At 38.7% G+C, this 18,452-nt stretch overlaps 2 protein-coding genes across 4 annotated transcripts; both read right to left on the bottom strand.

Moving 5' to 3' along the window:
• Window positions 1-658: 658 nt before the first annotated feature.
• On the bottom strand, window positions 659-3,241 carry LOC144704125 (F-box protein At1g61340-like). The gene is made up of 6 exons (XM_078576377.1): window positions 3,123-3,241; window positions 2,802-2,903; window positions 2,514-2,601; window positions 2,107-2,405; window positions 1,455-1,529; window positions 659-1,193 (listed from the first exon to the last, which is right to left on the bottom strand). The coding sequence occupies exons 4-6, from the start codon at window positions 2,365-2,367 to the stop codon at window positions 975-977; spliced, it is 555 nt and encodes a 184-aa protein (XP_078432503.1). The 5' UTR covers window positions 2,368-2,405; window positions 2,514-2,601; window positions 2,802-2,903; window positions 3,123-3,241; the 3' UTR covers window positions 659-974.
• A 3,264-nt stretch (window positions 3,242-6,505) lies between these two features.
• Window positions 6,506-14,089, bottom strand: LOC144704542 (mRNA capping enzyme family protein). 3 transcript variants are annotated; one of them, XM_078576993.1, is made up of 13 exons: window positions 13,773-14,088; window positions 13,526-13,647; window positions 13,369-13,437; window positions 13,080-13,151; window positions 9,639-9,740; window positions 9,442-9,498; window positions 8,988-9,129; window positions 8,324-8,388; window positions 7,865-7,915; window positions 7,699-7,761; window positions 7,136-7,259; window positions 6,771-6,832; window positions 6,506-6,710 (listed from the first exon to the last, which is right to left on the bottom strand). In XM_078576993.1, exons 1-13 carry the CDS (start codon window positions 13,849-13,851, stop codon window positions 6,624-6,626), a joined length of 1,095 nt encoding a protein of 364 aa, XP_078433119.1. In that variant the 5' UTR covers window positions 13,852-14,088; the 3' UTR covers window positions 6,506-6,623. The 3 variants fall into 3 exon arrangements, with proteins under 3 accessions (XP_078433119.1, XP_078433120.1, XP_078433121.1); XM_078576994.1 differs by having other exon boundaries at window positions 8,988-9,126; window positions 13,773-14,087; XM_078576995.1 differs by lacking the exon at window positions 13,080-13,151 and having other exon boundaries at window positions 13,773-14,089.
• Window positions 14,090-18,452: the final 4,363 nt, after the last annotated feature.

The raw sequence follows: 18,452 nt of genomic DNA, 5'->3' as shown, positions 1-18,452 counted from the left end.
CCATAGATTAAAGATTACTTGTGCAAAAAACTCTACCATTGCACAGAATCAGAAGTTTAACATGAGAATCCCCAGATGAAACAAATTGCTAACGAAGAGTTGGAGGCTCCTAGATTCATAACATCTCTAGAATTTGCAAAAACCAAACATAATCATGACATCTAGTGATTTTATTGAAGGACTAAACAAACATCATGACATAATCTTTTTTTTTAACAATAAGGAAGACCACCCGAAACCGGTGGCCTACCTGCTATCATTAACGGTAAAGATTTTGTACAAACAAAATACAGTCAAACTCAAATAAGCTATCCTCTCCCTCCACCCCAAAAAGGCATCAGTGCCTCCACATCATGAGCGGCATTCGCCACCGAAGCCGCCCTCCCTTTAAATACTACCTCGTTTTGAATGTGATAAAAGTACTTCAACATCATAGCATAACATAATCCTTATGATTGAATTCTTAATGATTGAATTTGCAAAACCCTATGACTGAAGAGAAATGTGTTAATATTTTCTTCATAAGGATATGAACAACCAATCAGGATAACTTCTGATCTTCGTAATAATATTGAAGTACTTTTATCACATTCAAATGTCATTAGCACGGGCACGGATTATTTGATGATTAAATATATTCAAATAAAAAGAAAAGATAAGAAGTTCAAAAAGTAGAAGGTAGGGAATTATCCACCGACAAGAATAAGACAATGAATATGCAAGTTATCTGTACAATCTTCAAACTAGAAATTTGAAGACAACCCACACCTCATGCCTCATCCATCTATATCTCTATCTTCTCTTACTAAGCATATATGCTAAACCTAATTAATCATCACCATCTGATGGCATCACTCTATACACACATCATCATCAGATGGGAGACATCAAGAAGATGCCCACCCATAATACCTACTCAAATGGAAGGAAATAAAGGAATAGGATAAGAAGCCGGCACCGCTCTCTTGATTGAATCAGTACTCTGCGTCGTCGTCGGGGAACAGAGCGATGGTGATGTCGGCAAGGCTCTTGCCGCAGGCTCGTGTTCGAGAGAGCCTTCTCGGTGCCTTCGGCGCCTCCTGCTCTTCTTCGTCGGCAAGATTTTGGGCTTTTTCTGACCCAATGTGATGAAACCCTCTTAGTCCCGGTCTTGGGGTCTTTAAGTCGAAGTGCACTTCTTTGCTTATCTTCACCTGCGCAAGGCAGACAGACAATCAGAGAACTGATTTTAAAAAAAAATAGATAGATAAATAGATGGATAGATAGGTAGAGAAATTTAAATATATAGATAGAGTGCAATGAATAGATGAATAACAGATAGGTAAATTATTGGGTGGATTAATAATTGAGAGATAGTGAGACAAAAAAGGGAGAGAGATGTAGACAGATAAATAGAGCGCAATAAAGAGGGAGACGAGAGAGAGAGAGAGAGAGATAGAGATAGAGAGACTTACAGCATCTCTCACGGATTTAGACACCAGAAGGAAATGTTTCAAGTCCCCATGATTAGCCCTGGATATAATGTTGACCTGTACTCCACGAAAATAGGAAAGAAAATGATCATGATTCATCCAGGAAGCAACATAATACTGAATTTGGACAGCACTCTAGAGATTCGTTATCACCAACACCCGAGCGTAGCTCAAAAATAACTAGATCTCCAAGAAGAATGAGGCTTAATGATGAAAAATAGTGAAGAAAATAATTAAATCTAATAATATTCAAGGGTTACGGCACCGCAATAATCACTACGACACTTCGATCCGGATTCCAACACGTTAAGTAATATTATTAGCTAGATATCTGATAAATAACCGCCACGGATGAAGGGGGAATAAAAAAATTCAACATGCAAACAAAAAAAGAACCGTGAATGAATTGTTGTTTTTCTCATGACAAATGAAAAAATAGAAAAAAAAACAAATGGTTAGTGAAAATAAAACAAATGAAAAAAAAGTAAATGGTTAGTGAAAAGAATGTTCACAACTTACTTAAAAATATAAATAATGGAGGCAGCGGTTATTATAAGTAATAAAAAAAACTAACCCGTTATTGAAAACGACAATCAAACATAGTTAAAATAATGAATAACAGTAGCCCACTCACCAACAGATCTTCAGGCAGACGGCTAAGCTGACTAGAGGACTTGGGACGAGGCGGTGTACGGATAAGCGGCCTTTGAAACAGCTCCTCGGATGAAGAACAGCAAATCTTTTTAACGGGTAACTTTTCCGGAGTTTTAGGGAGGACCCGCTTCCTTCCAATGATGCGGGTGTAGTACACATTCTTCGAACCATCACCAGAAGTTCCGCCATGCTTCCTCCGACAACCGTTATTGTTCATTGTTTCTAAATCTTGCGCTGTCATGAACGGTTGCGAAAATTTCGCCCAAGAATCTCAAGTATCTGCACCAATCATATCATGTAATATGCGTTTAGATTCTAATCAGATACATAAACATTATTTATTCGAATCAAACACCCTACGAAAATACAGTTACATGATAAACAAACCTTTCTGGACGACAATCAAGAATACGACCAGGAACAGCGGCTTTGGAAGTGAAGCTCCAACCTTATTTCGCAAAAGACTATTAAGTATCTGCATCAACAGATTAGCGAAAGCCCTTTCAGATCAACCATACGAAATGCACTTCAAATGTACATTCAGAATCAAAAACCCTAGAAAACCCTAAAAAAAGAAAATCCACCACCATTCACCGAAAACATCATTTCTCCGACACTCTACAACGTCAAACAATCACGCCAATATAATCAGAAAACTTGGAAGAGAAATCGCACCTGCTCAGCACCTCTCTGGATAACAACCAAGAATACGACCTGGAACAGCAGCTCTCGACCGCACAAATTTCCAACCTTATTTCGCCAAAGACTATCAAGTACCTGCACCAACAGATTGACGAAATCCTTTTGAGATTCGAATCATATCCACCATACGGAGTGCAGCTCAGATACACATTCAGAATCAAAAACCCTAAATAACCCTGAAAAAACCCTAAAAAAAGAAATCCGCCACGGTTAACTGAGAACGAAATTCCTCCGAAAACATACAACGTCGAACAATCACGCCGAGACAATGAGAAAACTTAAGAAAAATCGCACCTGCTCGACTGACGATCTTCCCCGCGCCCGGCAAACTCAAAACACCCGCTAAACCCTCGAATGATAACGACGGCTCCTCTCGCACGCTCCTCCCTATTTATACCCGCTCGGCTTTCTCTCTCCTCCCTGTTCTCCAAATTCCGAATTTGCCAGGGCAAAATGCCAAACAATAATATTTTGATTTTTACTTTCCTATTTTCTAGAACCGTCTCGTAATTATTCATCTTTGAAGTGTTTCCTGCAATTTCCCGACCGACCAGGGCAAACGCGTGAAAAAGTAGCCGTTGTGTGACGTGGCGCCATCGCGTTGGTTGGCGCGGGAAGAGCGGTATTGCGGCGCCGACTTATGAATTATCTGTTAAGCTGACGTCATGCATTGCGCTTTATCAACGGCCCTAATTAACTACTCCGTACGGATAGATGCTGATGTGGACTCTGACGTGGATGCTGACATGGACGTCTCGCTTTGCAAACGTGGTGGGGGGGGGGGGTCGTGGTGGATAGGGTTTGACGGTCTTGTTCCGGTCTTTTCCAGTCTTTTCTTGTTGACTAGTCAATGTCAGAGTCAAAGTAGAAAAGTTATTTTCTTTCATAGATGGTCAAAAATATGGCTTCTACGCTGAGCTCAATAGAAACCTCTCGGTTGAGTTTGATTTGATCTTTTTAGAATTTTATAAAAAAATATTAAATATATAATAAATAATAAACTTCTGGTTCCTGTCTGGTTTGACCCTTGGAACTAAACCTGTTTCAAAACCTGTCTACCCTCAAATGGAGGACCTACGGTTCTGGATCGGTCCAGTCAAACAGGTCCTCAGACCTTAATGTCCAACACTAGTGGTGGGGCTTGATGTTGTAGACGACCAAATCGTCATCGTCATCCAAAAACAGTCATTGACATCCTGGTTTTAGAGTTTATGTAGTAGTCAATTGAAACCCGCCATCGACATTCTTTAGTTGTCAGATATATGAATGAAGTTAACAGAGGACTAACGACGAGAGATGATGGTGATGAAGATGATGACTTTCTTCTAGAGCTCGTTGACACCACTTTCTTCTATGTTCTAGTACAAAGGAGTATTATTGTTTTTTCTTTATCACTTGTGAAATTATTAAACTTCTTGATATTTTGGCTAATCTTTTTTGAAAATATTCATGTGGGTTATCTGATTTTTTCCCAAAAATTGGATTGAACTTTAGCACAAGCCCTCTGATGTAGAGTCACTTTGCATCCATTACATTATCTTTGGTTGGATTCCATAGAGTTCAATTTTTATATTTATCTACGTAAGTTCCAAAAGGAAACGCTTAGATTAATATAATCTACGTAAGTTCCAAAATAAGGGCTTTCCATGGTTTATTATCGTCAACCTTTTATTGATGTACTCTTAGTTTTCTAATAATTCAAGAATGAAGCTGAAGAGGTATGTATGATGTAATTTTTTCATATAACATTATTGTCAAAAGTGAATCACAGATTTATATGGCACATTTAAATCATATATATCACGTAAAATATATGAAGCTACAGTTTTATACTTGTTTTGTCCAATGTCCTGACCACATTTCATGCGTCGTTCAATTCTACTCAAGTCCTGTTTTTATGACTTTTACCCGAATTATGAAGTGTAATTTCTACTTATTCACTTGACTTCTACGAAGACAAGTAAAAATAGTCTCACAAGTCATGAATTTCAATGTGTGTAGTACTTTGGTGCAGAGGATGATGGATGGTACATTCCATGCCCCATGACCTGATCATTCATTCACTTGTGAGGGCCCACTTTTCATGTCACGACCCGTGATGCGTGTACATGCATCTATTGCTAGGGTCACTTGTACACTCTGTCCAGGGGAATTTAAGTAAAGATTATATTGTGTAGGATAGGTGACAATGAAAGAGAATATTCAAATTTAAGCCTTAGGCAAAGTGAAAAAAATCTAGGAGGGTGCAAAAGATCTTTGTCTTTCAGGTCAAGTATAAATGAAGATATAAAGGTCCAGTAGTTGCATTCATTCGGCATCCTTGAAAGCAAGCACATACATCCTTGCGTGTACCAGCAGGGAAGTTGATTGGAACCATGGAAAGTTTTAAATGCTGGAAATTGTAATCTCCCAGATTTATAAGAGTTTTAAGAGGGAGAAAGGGAAATTTCAGGGCTTACCCTATGTATGAACCCCTCACCACTTGTTTTCACTCCTCACTTTTGGAGCTTGCCCTAGGATTGATCCGCTGTATGCATCATGATATCCTTTGATATACAAATGTATTTTGAAGTTCTCCATGTTGAATATTTTTTTTTCTAGCTTCCTTAGCTTTAATAATGCAAATATCCTGGTCTAGGTGGCAGATGCAGACTCAAGTAGTGTGTCTTGTTCATAAGCATCGACAATTTTGATTCTGCACACCCCCTTAAAAACACCAAAACATATCTTCATACTTTTCTTCAATTCATGCTTCCTGATCTCTCTCTCTCCCTTCTTTAGTGCACACTCATCACCCCTTTATTTCGAAAATATTTTTTTCCTGTTATCTCCAATGCATCTCTTCTTTCTATATATTCCTTAAGCATTATGTTCCTTTCTCTGCAAACCAAATCAAATCAGTTCAAAACCCTCAAACTCCTCCCTTTTATCTCCTGATAAACCAGAATTTGGGGTAAAAATGTCGAATTAAGATATCTGATTTAAGCAATAATATTTTAATTTTTTTCTTTAGTACAAGGCTAGATAGAGAGAGTAGATAGAGAGAGTAGATGAGAAGGATTAGATTAAAGGGCCCCCTGGATGGGGATAATTGGCATGAAAATTGGGTGTGCCAAACATCTCTTGTAGGCGTTGTGTCCGCCGGTTGGGCCTCCCCAGGCTTAAACAGGGTGGACACGATACCGGGACAGTGCTTCCATTATGTGCAGACCAGTATCATATCATCCTCCTACTGTCAATATATCCTATAATATATGTCCACATTATCAGAAATAATAAGACATAAGGATCTGAGAGGAGAGAGAGAGAGAGAGAGAGAGAGAGAGAGAGAGAATTGATAATGGGAAACAGTGGTAAGGGATAAAGAGATAGGAATAGATAACTCAAACAGAAACCAACAGAAACCTATGGAGCTGGGCATCAATGTCTGCTATGGCAAGAAGTAGTGGCAGCTACGGCGGCAAGAGAGAACGAGAAAAAGGGGGAGACAGAGTGAGAAAGAGAGTCCAGATAGTGTCATATTTGGGGAGAAATCAAATTCTTCATCCATCATTATTGTCATCATCTTCATCATGAATCCATGGCTAGGATGGCAAAAAGCCTCTATCCTCCTCCCTCCTTCCCCCTCTCCCCATCTCTATCCTCCCCATTTTCACTCTCACTGAGACATCTACCCAAAGGTGAAAACAAATTTTATTCTGTAAGAAATAGGACAAGTCAAAACGTCCAAATTCAACTGCCACCTCCAGTTTCCAAAGATGGCCCACTGACAACATCAACCGCCTGCCGGCGCCATCAGACGAAGGTGACATCGCCTTTGGATATCTGGGTCTGCCCTCTGCCACCTCGGCTGCTCCTCGTAGTCGACTCAGAATTTCCACGCTGGCACCACAAATTTTGTAAATAAATAAAGCAGAGTCCAGAAGGACAGACAAAACCCACCTTTCTTAGAACAAATGCCAGATAAAGATAAGATGCCTCCCACTCCACCGCTGACAGAGTACCTATACAAACAAAACGTTAAACCAGTATTGATGAAATATTAATTTGACCATTTCTTTCTTTTTTTTGAAGAAATAATTTGACCATATCTTCCACAGGGGAGTGGCTACTTCTAATTTGACCATTTTTATTTCTAAAAAATGGCACTTCCTATGGTGGATGAGACCAACAGGCTAAATCTACTTCAGCTTCTACGCTGCTCTCCTTAAAAGATACTTAAGGAGAAACATACCCTTGAGGAAAAAGAACAGAAATAGCCCTCTGGGTCCAGGGTAATATCATCTTGATGAGACAAAGTCACTTACTTCGATCTTGACTGCCATCACCCAGAGCACCAAGCCGGCGCATAAGGTCAACAAACTCAGGCCTCTTCAAGAAGTCGTCAACAAACTCATGAAAGTTCTTCACGAAAATGAGTTCCAGATCGTACTGTGGAACATAAGGTACATGGATTAATTAAACAAGGTTAGCAGCAGAGAAGGTTTTCGGTAGGCAGGAAGTGAGCCAGGACTTTCATTGGTCAGGTTAATGATGATAAAGGATGGAAATAGAGAAAAGAGAGACAGAGAGAGAGAGAGAGAGACAGGGCGAACGAGAGACAGAGAGCGAGAGAGAGAGTGAGAGGGACAGAGAGAGAGAGGGACACAGAGAGAGAGAGGGAGAGGGAGTGGGAGAGAGAGAGAGTGAGAGGGACACAGAGAGAGAGCGCAAGGGGGACAGAGAGAGAGGGAGAGGAAAAGATGGAGAGTGAGTGGGACAGAGAGAGGGGGGAGATAGGGAAAGGGACAAAGAGGGGGGGGGGGGGGGGAGAGGGAAAGGGACAAAGAGGGGGGGGGAGAGGGGCGGAGAGGGAGAGAGAGTGATCCACCTCTTCAGCTAAAGATTTAAAGACGTGAAAAGGGACGATCCACTCGGGGCAATCTACAGCATCCTGCAGCACAATTACAAATTAGAGGGAGAAAGGCATTCTCTTTTAAAAAAAATACGACCAAAGATCAGAAAAACTGAGAATGAATGTGTGGAGCACTCTTTACCTCCAAATGGAACTGGTACTTGATGCCAAAGGGGGAAGAAGAGGGGAATTTCTGTAGATAAAGTATCTTGATTTAAAACACGTACTGGATATCAAAATTATTACCACTATTTTTTGAGCGAAAAACTGCATCTAACGCTTCAGTAAGATACCTAATAAAGCCTCTACAAGGATAAATTAAAAATGTAGAACATATGTACGGACAAATCATATGAAGAAATTACAGCGTTCAAATTTCTTTTCATCCTAAATGTTGAACGCAGAAAATATAATCTCAACTTTGCAAAAGAATGACTACAATCAAACGTAAAAAAATTAATGCACTCATTCAAAGAAAAGGGCACTTTCCAACAGAAAACATAAATACGGCAAGTCATTTTTTTTAAAAGAAAGATGGCAAGTTATGACAGTGAAAAGTCCAAAATACCGAACCATTATAAAGTGAAGCAATGGAGGCCACCTTATGTCTGTATGCGTCGTCAAAGCAGATCGAATACACATCATTTCCGAATCTCAGGCCCTCGGCTGCACATAAATATCTAATTAATTGTTTAGAGAGGTCCAAGATATGCCCCATTTTACAGCATTAAATAAGGGGGATCAAATCAAATTTCACAAGCCCACTGTTTAGGATCAGGCCATTAACGCCCTTTAACCCTACAATCTATTGTTTTTGGCATAAGATAACGCCTATCTGCCATTTGAAAAGTATAGAACTCCATAGAGAGAAAGAAGGAAGATGATAAGGACTCAACTGAAGTAAACAGAAGTATATTAAAATGGACTCAATTACACTAGAAGTTTCTGGTCTTAAATGAGGATAGGAAAATTACATGAAAGACCTCTCTCAATTAAACTAAAGCTTTACTATAAGACAATTACATGAAAACTCCTGCTTCCAACAAAATGCATATTTACATCTTTAATTTAAGACATTTTCCATGGAAGAACGCTCACCATCGTTTTCCCACCAAACGGACTCAATGACACTAGAGGTTTCCAAGTTTTGCAAGGGGTTAGGAAAATACATGAATTATCTTCTCACCATCGAGGATTATGTTTTATGCAGCCACAGAATTTATAAGAAAAATACGAGAAGGGAGGGGCAATGTGAATGACACCACCTTCTCTAAGTTTTTTAATGATGACATTGGCGTCTGGCATTGTTCCAATAAACGTTCCACCAGGCCGGAGCAAAGCTGACACATTCTCCAAAGCCCTCCTTGCCCGTGTCTCCGTTGACCACGAATAATGCAACGCAAACTGCTAACAAGTCAGCACAGCATTAATGAAACCCCATAATTACCTCTTAGAATGAGTTTTCTTGAATTTCTTCAAGTAAAAAACTTTTCATGAGAGCTATTTTTTTGAAGAAAATTTATGAGAGAATTATTATAATGATCAGGAAGGTATAATTAGGACGACATATAATAACCAATTCAAAAGTACCGATTAAGATATGATAGAGCATTGTCCTGCATTATATTGCTGGTCCGGTTGATCATTTAAAAATAAGCATAAAAATAACCAATTCCAGCACTATTTGAATTTTTTAGAGAATCAATGAATTTGAGCTACCTGACAACTGCATAAATCGAACGGCGAGTCATCAGCCAATATCTGATCCAAGCGAGCCTGAAAATGCACAAACAAGTAATTTCTAAAAGCTAAGATATATGGCCTTTCGAGGTATAGATAAATTAATAACGGTTATCAAGAGATAAACAATTAGAAGATAATAAAAACCCTGAAGTAAACGGAAATGGGTGATATACCTCGAAACAATCTCCACAGAACAAACGTGCAGGAAAACCAATTTTTTTGCGCCGCATTTGCTGATCAGCTTCCCCATTGTAGCGGGCCCTGCAATCCTCTATCTGAAATCATCCCCGCAAAAATTTAAAATAAAATTAAATGTTGAATTCAATAAAGAAACAAACAATTAATTTTCACCTTCGTAAATATCTGCTTAAGAGAAAATATTAAATTGGAGTCTAGTTAGCACTTTCATCAAACGACAACGATATCCATTAAATATTAGCTCGAAAATTTCCATTCATAAAGCTCAATGATAGAATATCAACCCTTTGCCTGTTAATATGTGGCACCCAGCTAACATGTGCAACACATTTCTTAATGGGTTGTATGAAAAGACATTGCATCAAATGAGACCGTCATCCTATGGGTTTGTATATATACTCCGTATTCCCATGAATGAAACACACATTTTTTGTCTTGCCCTGTTCATTTCTCCCTCTTCTTCCATATTCGGATTGGAAATATTTCATGGTTTCATAGCTATCATTCTGACGGGATGAAATCGGCAACTATCGCTGTCATCAATCAGGATTCTGCACCAGCTCTTGACCTTTTCTATTTCTTTCACAACGACCAGCATTCTGATCGTTGGTGGTATTTAGACGATTGATTGGGATTCTGCCTCAGCTAATTGTATCGGTGAAAAATGACGGGGGCAAAGCCATCCTCCAGTACCGCACATCGTCAGTGACTTTGGCAGCTATTCCTGCGATGTTTGCCTCGATTCTATCCCGACCTGTGAACATAGACGGTACATTGCCCTGATTCTATCACTTGATCACTCATTCGACCACTTTTCCTTATTGATCGGTGACTGGTGATGGCGCAGATTTGGTGTCCTTCATCAACAGTCTGAACCTTATTTGATCACTCAGGTGCCATTGTTTCACTCTCTCTTGTATTAGAAGAAGTGGAAAGGTTTTTCCTTTGTTTAATAAGCAGCGTAATTTATGGCCAAAGGAGCTGATATAGATCCAAGGAAATCTTAGAAGAGAATAATAGCTTGATTCTTTCCAAAACAACGATAAGCCGCAACTGTTGATAAGTGTCAGAACAATATCCGTAGATCGTATCAAGAACAAACAAGATAAATGGAGAGAAGTTGGGCAGTGATAGTGGAAGAGAAGAAATAGAAAGACACGATGGAGGTCTTGCAGGAGCTCTCCCCTGTGGACGCAGGCCCGATCCCACTTCCCGCCTCTCAGCAGCTATTGCAACTGATTCTTGAGAATAACGCCAAAAGAGCCTTCTCCTTGTTGAGGAATGCTGAACCAGATAGTCAGCAAAGGCGACCACACGGGAGACTTTAGAATTTTTATTCATTAGATAGTAAAACCCGAATATTTATATACTCGTTATGAGAATAGACGGCTAGGATTTAATATAGGATTTCATATAGAATAGGATTAAATCTAGCGGTCAGGATTAAACATAGAATAGGAAATATTCCCGTTAATCTAACGGCCATAATTTGTTTTAACATAGCCGTTAGATCCAATGACAGGTACCATGAATCCAGGGGATAGGCGGTACTTGCATCTTCCCCAAAATCCATCACGAAACCTGTTACCAGGACATGATCTATATCAGTCGACAAAGTACGAGCAGAACATTGTTTGACCCCCAGGATAGCTCTACCATTTGAACAATGATCTGTAAGCATCCACAGATAACTCTTACCTGAAATGGCAATCTGAAGAAGATGTCCACCTGACTCTTAGCTTCCATCCTTCCTGAACTAAGTAATTCCTATATGGACAATGAAATATGGGATATTGCGCAGAAATGAATTTTCAAGCATGAAGATGAATCCAAGATAGCCGATCTGGTGGATAAGTCAATGTGCCTCCTCTAAGAGCAAAGAATGGCCTTGGAATATGCAATCTTACTGGTGTACGCTGATGACATTATTATAACTGGGAATGATTCTGCAGAGATTATTCTCCTTGGAGATGAACTTAGTGGTAAATTTGATATGAAAAATATGGGTATCCTAAAATACTTTCTGGGCATTGAAGTGGCTCATACTCTTCGGGGTATTCTTCTTTCACAGCAGAAATATATTTATGATCTCCTCCATGAGACAAGTCACCTTCAATATCAACCTCTCCTCTCCGATGGATCTAAATTTAAAACTTAGATGAGATGAGAGATTGTACTACTTATCAATTAGTCTATCAACGGCTTATTGGATAAATGATTTACCTCTCCCATATCAAACCTAACATTGCTTATACTGTAAATGTCCTCGGTCAATTTATGCAGTGTTCTAAACTTTCTCACCTGCAAGCTGCACACAGGATTCTCTAGCATTTTGAGGGAACTATCGGGCTTATCCTCATCTTCCAAAGGGGTAAGCCATTTTCCCTTTATGTTTACACTGATTCTGATAACGCTGCCTTGCAAGTGGATTGCAGATCTACAACCGGATAGTGTTCCCTCTGTGGGAAAATGGTCACGTGGAGTAGCAAGAAGCAAACCATCATCTCACTCTCCCGTACAGGGACCAAAGTCGAAGGGATGTGTGAAGCTACACTGATGACAGGGAATCCTTCGCAAACTGGGCCTTTCACCAGCACAACTGATTACCCTTAAATGTAACAATAAATTGGCCAACAGTCTGGCCCATAATCCACTCCAACATGATTAGGCCAGGCACATCGAGATTCACCGTCACTTCATCAATGAAAAACTGGAGTCCGAGATCCTTGATATTGTCCACATTAACACCAAACTAAAGTTGGCAGATATCTTAACCAAAGGATTACCCACAGATCAACATCTGACTCTTGTCTCCAAGCTAGGAATGGAAGATTTCCACTCCTCTGTTTTAGGGGAGGTGGTAATATGTTGCACCCGGCTAATATGTGATATGCATTACCCACTGATCATATGAAAGGATATGACTGCAGTGTCATATGAGATCGTTGGCCCATGGTTCTGTATATATACTTCGTATTGCATGTATGAAACGTGCATTTTTTTCTTGCCTATTCATTTCTCCCTCATCTTCCATATTTTGATAGGAAATCTATAAATATCAACCCTTTGCCTTTTAACTAACCATCACCCAAAGAACTACTATATTTCCAAATGTTTTACTTTGTTCATATTCTGAGAAAAAATATGTGGACCTTCGAATAACACCCACAACAGAGTCCAATCCATAGATTTTATTTCCTTCCTCTCTTTCCGGATAAAAAGTTGAATTAATTTTAGTCAACATAATAAGAAAAAAATCAAAAATCGTTTAGATTTGCAACCCAATCGCTCTATTGATTTTTCCTCGACTAGATAAAATTTTGTACGAACATTGTGCTGAATTAATCTCGAATTCACGGATTATTTTCCAAAAATGTTGCGATAGACTTCATAGGGATAAAAGGTGGCAAACTCACAGAGCCTTCAGCTATGTCGATTCCAACGTAGTATCCAATCCTAGCCTTGTCCCACTTAATCAAGTCACCCCCCTAAAATTACAAATTATAAATGTTTGGCTGAGTATTACAATAAATCTCAACCAGAGAAAACAAAAGTTCAGGCAAGTCTCTGATGACAACAGTAAAGGAGAAATTAAACGCGTTTTTGTTCTAATTATTCAACTAAAAAATACATACTTTCCAGACGTTATTTTCCAATAATGACATGTATAGCAGGATTTAAACAAAACAGAAAGAAATATCCCACCTTCCCACATGCAAGATCAAGAACGGCGTCTCCTGGACGAGCATACAGTTGTATCAGGACGCTTTTTATCTGCCAATCAATGAAAAAAAAAAAAAAGATAACCTTAAACTCCAAAATCTGACGAATAAGTAAAAAAACACGACGAATAATTAGATACCCAGTTGTTCAACTTCTTCAAATGAATGATTGGGCTCGCTTCTCGCTCCTCCAGAGTTCTGTTCGCCCTGGCGCTATAATGATCGGCCACTCTCTGAGTGACGTCCCTCGTCCCTTCATCATCTACCGACAAATACCCGCGTCAAATTTACTCACAAATCAAAGAAAAATAACTGGGTTTTCGCCGTCACAGAGCAAAAGAGAACAAGCAGGCGAAAAAGAGCAGTTTTTTCTTCCAGTAATTTCACCGTCGTAGGATAGTCTTGGCTTCGAATGGGGAGGCCCGGATGAGCGGTATGAGCGATCCTCGACGTATCCTCGCTTCATCTTCTACCCTTTTAATCCTGTTTCTGGAAGACCCTCGAAGCTAAATTTTCACGACGACCCAGATGAAGATTGCCCGCCTTGGAGAGGCGGAGATTGAGCAAATACCATCATCGCCGCAAGAAATATAGCGAATCGGTAAAGAGCGCCATGGCCAAGACCCAGGCGCCAAGTCAACCTGAGCAGTATCGACCCGGATCCCTTCAGAGAGACAAGGGGGGAGAAAAAGAGAAAAAGTGGGAGAAAGAGGAAGAGAGGGGAAGAAGGTTTTGTGTTTATTGATCTTTTTTAACTCAAAATAAAATGATTTTTTGGTATAGATTACCCAAGCCATAGAGTTTTTTGATCAATTTTCTCCCTCCCCCCCCCATCTCGATATTAGTGCTCGCCCGTCCCGGTATCAATTATCAGATGATGGTATCGGGATGGCTGCTGAATTGGATATCAGTATTCGGTTATCGGATTCCGGTATCAGGAATCCGAGATCTGCCTCGTCCCTAGCCTAGCCGATATCCGTCCCGATATCCGTTATAGATAGGAATGTCGATATATGTTCTATATTGGATATCCTATATCAGAAACCACCTTGTGTTTTACCGGATATCGGATATTGGATGGATATCGGACGGCTGATCCCTAGTTGATATGGGATGACGCTTTTGGGATGGATACTGTACATAATTCTATTTGTGGGGGAATTATCTCTGTGTCTTTAATGATATCTGGTACAGTCATCCGCCACCGTCCTTACCCATACGACATCTGTCCTGATACACATCTTAATTTATCCTGATTTCTTCCAGATATCGGGTATCGGTTATCCAGTATCAGATATTGATCAGGTGAACGCTAAGTCCAACACCCACTCTTTGCTCAAAGGAAACCCTAAGAATCTCTCAGCAATCAATTGAGCACAGGTTCAAGGACGTAGATAAATATTTTTACTCCAATAATGTACAACCCCAAAGATCTGTGAAAAGATTGTGAGTTTGATGAATGACATACATTTTTATCTCAAGAGTAAATCGGTCCTCACTTCAATAAATGGATGATAAGATAATGTTACCTTCATAAAATGAATGTAAGTAGATAGATTGTTTTTATGTTGACATGATCACACATTCAACTTATTCCAAAATCATATTGTCGTAAATTAGCTTGATTCTTGAAAATTAAGTTCCAACAAGTCTGCAATACATTTTATCTCAATACTTAATTGGTCTTCAGTCAAATAAATTAATGATAATATATTGTTACCTTAATAAAATTGATGTGTGTAGATAAATTGAGTTTATCTCGGCATGATCACACATTTGGCTTATTCCAAAATAATATGCTAGTGAATGTATCTTAGTTCTTGAAAACTAGGTCCAAAGACTCTAACTTAAGGAAGCACAGCGTTGAATTAATACCTATAAAACGTTTCCATCAATTTCAAACTAACATTGAAACTAGTTAAATATAAATATGTTTATCACTTCTGCTCAAATATTTTGTTCTTTATGGCATGGAATTCTGACACAAATAACAATAACTAAAATGATGTACAAACTAGAACAAATATATTGAAAACCCTTGGAACATGATAATATACACTCTCCATGTTACTCAAACTATGCATTTATCTCATTATTATGATTTTATGGATTTGATCAATTGTAATAATACATGTTGTCATTTATTTATACATCTCTGTGTTACTCATACAAACATATTGTTTGCCATTTTATATTATTTTAAGAGAAGTCTATAAAAAATATTATGCAGGTAACCGATTCATGTATCATTGATGATTTTCCCCCAAGCCCTTGTAATTTTTCCATTGATTACATTTTTTGTATTTACTCTAATGAAGTAAGAATTTAGTAAGAATATATAATGCAATGGGGTGTTTTATTTTGTCCAGAGATATTAATGTTCATCAACTTAGCATAACAAGTTGCAAGGTTGACCTGGCAGGCCATGGGTGAGGGACTATACGTACACAATAAGCAAAGTGAACGAGGGACTATATGTACACGATAACTAATGATGAACAGGTTCCGTGAGTGAGTCAATAACACTCCGTTGTATATTCTAGAGCACAAGGTGTAGCTTGGCGGCCCACGTGTTGGAGACTTAACCTATCGATTGGGTTAAATTGATCTAACATTAACTAAACTTTACGATAACGTAGTTAATTAATTTGGAAGACCAATAAAGATTTTTGAGCTGCTGGAGTTTTTGCTTAGACTTCTAGAGGGTCACATGCAAATGTTCTTTTGGACGAGGAAATATATACTTAATTTGGGAGTTTTATGAAAAATACCCACTTATAATCAATATGGAAAGGCCACGAACAAAATTCACATAAGCCATAATTGTTTAGGGGCCTTCTCTTCTTCTCCCTTGTCCCCATGGCTCTTCTCTATGCCTGATGCGATCAGAACAACATAATGACGACGACGGAGGTTGAACGGAGCTCATCAATATGAAGGAAGAGATTTGACATGTCGGAGGACCACGTGTATACTTCTAAAAGCTCCATGCAGGAGTGATTCTCGCGACTTGTTTGAGGATCAAGGGAATCACAGACATGTTCTGTGTTTAGGTAATTTGTTTCATGGTTTTGTCGTTCCTATTACAATTCTGTTTAAGTCTTCTATTGCGGATTGTTTTGAGTTACTTTCCACAGCCTTCATCACCACAGTGCCTTTGTTTTCTTCCCAAATCTCCCCCTTGTCCGTTGAAAATACTAACGTTGTAACTGATTGACATGGAAATCTAATAGAATACGAAGGAAAGGCATGCATTTCCTCAAGAAATGACAAGGGAATGGCGACGCTTGTAGAAAATTATATGTCAAGTGTTTCCTACATTCGTAGCACAATATATGAGTTCTTTAAGGAACCAAATGGTAGTGGATTATGGCGGATAGTATGTGGCCGTCAAGCCGAATCAAACCACTATATTTTCTTTAAGTTTATTGAATAAAATATTATGTTCATTATTATTTCAGTGTAATGTTTACAATGAAGTCCATTAATACATGCAATGACCTAGTAAATTATGATGATATCAGAATAAAATGATCTCTAGTTTTTAAACATGTATTCTAAATATTTATATTTAATGAATAATCGAGAAGCACATCAAATTATCGAGGTAGAATAACACTGCATGATCCTACTTATAAGATAAGTATAGTTGATCTTGTGTCTATTAGTGTGGTGACACTAAGGCTAGATAGTGGGTGCTCTTTGGAGAAAGAGTTCGCTGAATTGATCTGAAGAATCCAGGAATAGTATTATGCCTACACGTCAATTAGGTTGATTCATGTCACAATTGTACAAGTGATCCATTGGCCTGAGACTCTAGGGATATCTCGTGGATGGACAATTATATCTTGACTACAACTTAAGAGTCTCTAACCAAGGCATTCAAACAAGTCATAGCTTAGATGTAGTAAGAAGCTCACAGAATTGAGTGGTCAATACGAGATCATTCACCCGTGATATAGGAGGAGATTGACTCAAGGAAGATGATATAGAAAATCCTTGGCCAGGGTAGGGCGGATATTGGAGAAGGCGTTCTCCAAAGATCTTTGTTACGCATCAGTACTAATCAAATGATGGATTAGGGTTTAACGATAAACCATACCCTAAGTCGTTCGAGAGTCTCGCGCAGGTGATGGATCATACATATACGGTAACCGATAACGGTAAAGGTTCCATGAGAGAATTAAAACACTACTCTGTAAATTTAACCTATCAATTAGGTTAAATTGATCCTTAGTTAATTCATCTATATGTTGATATAGTTAATTAGTAAGGTTGACTAATAATTGTTATTGGGCTACTAAAGATATTAAGTAGAATGATACACGACCTAGAGGGTCACACACATAATATCATAGGGGCATTGGTGAATTTATATTTAATGTGTTTTTGAGAAAAACACATTAAATATAAATAGGAGAAGGGGCACCTATTTTAGGTACCCAAACCAGCTAGAGCTGGGTTTCATCTCTCCTTTCTCCATTTGATGCGCTTATTCACTCAATCAAAGGAGATAGTCTTCATGGTGAGAAGATCTTCAAGATTTTAAAAAAGAGTTTGAGAATAAGAAGTGGAGATCCATGAGCAACATGATCGTGTAGATACTAGTAGAGGCCGGCCGGGTATGTGAACAGCTTCAGGAACGATCTTAAAGTGAGCAAGTCTATGGTGGAACAAGTTCTCCAAAAGGTACATATGATGAGCTAATTTCATCGATCTATTATGAATAGATTAATCTCTTCTGCTTCATAGAAAAACAAGTTTTCTATGATTTAACCAAGGCACCATAACCCAACAGCTTAAACTCTCCACAAAGGTGATTCAATCATTGAGAGTTCGAGTTTTAATTTTAAAAGTCAGATTCAATTTCTATTTCTTCCTGTGTACAAATCTGATTGCAGATCATCTAGTGCGACAAAACCCAACAATAATAATGCAATATATGATTGAATCAGTAGAATAATGTAAGATGTGTGTATGACAGAATCAGCTGTCTCCTAAGGCTCTCAAGAAGATAGTTGAAAAAATACTTCTTCCAGCTTCAAAGGAGGGCTCCCAAAAAGAGGT

This window comes from Wolffia australiana, chromosome 6 (genome assembly GCF_029677425.1).
Source record: "Wolffia australiana isolate 7733 chromosome 6, ASM2967742v1".
NCBI lineage: Eukaryota > Viridiplantae > Streptophyta > Magnoliopsida > Alismatales > Araceae > Wolffia > Wolffia australiana.
Note: the sequence above shows the minus strand (reverse complement) of the source record. Positions and strands in the feature narration are given on the sequence as shown.

What these genes read in the sequence shown, in the direction of transcription:
- LOC144704125 (XM_078576377.1), bottom strand. Translation starts at nt 2,367, where the DNA reads ATGACAGCGCAAGATTTAGAAACAATGAACAATAACGGTTGTCGGAGG. An exon ending in GTCTGCCTGAAGATCTGTTG is followed by an intron (nt 1,530 to 2,106) that starts GTGAGTGGGCTA and finishes CGTGGAGTACAG; the next exon opens with GTCAACATTATATCCAGGGC. An exon ending in CTAAATCCGTGAGAGATGCT is followed by an intron (nt 1,194 to 1,454) that starts GTAAGTCTCTCT and finishes TGCCTTGCGCAG; the next exon opens with GTGAAGATAAGCAAAGAAGT.
- LOC144704542 (XM_078576993.1), bottom strand. Translation starts at nt 13,851, where the DNA reads ATGAAGCGAGGATACGTCGAGGATCGCTCATACCGCTCATCCGGGCCT. An exon ending in TCTGTGGAGATTGTTTCGAG is followed by an intron (nt 9,499 to 9,638) that starts GTATATCACCCA and finishes GTGCATTTTCAG; the next exon opens with GCTCGCTTGGATCAGATATT. An exon ending in AGTACCAGTTCCATTTGGAG is followed by an intron (nt 7,762 to 7,864) that starts GTAAAGAGTGCT and finishes ATTGTGCTGCAG; the next exon opens with GATGCTGTAGATTGCCCCGA.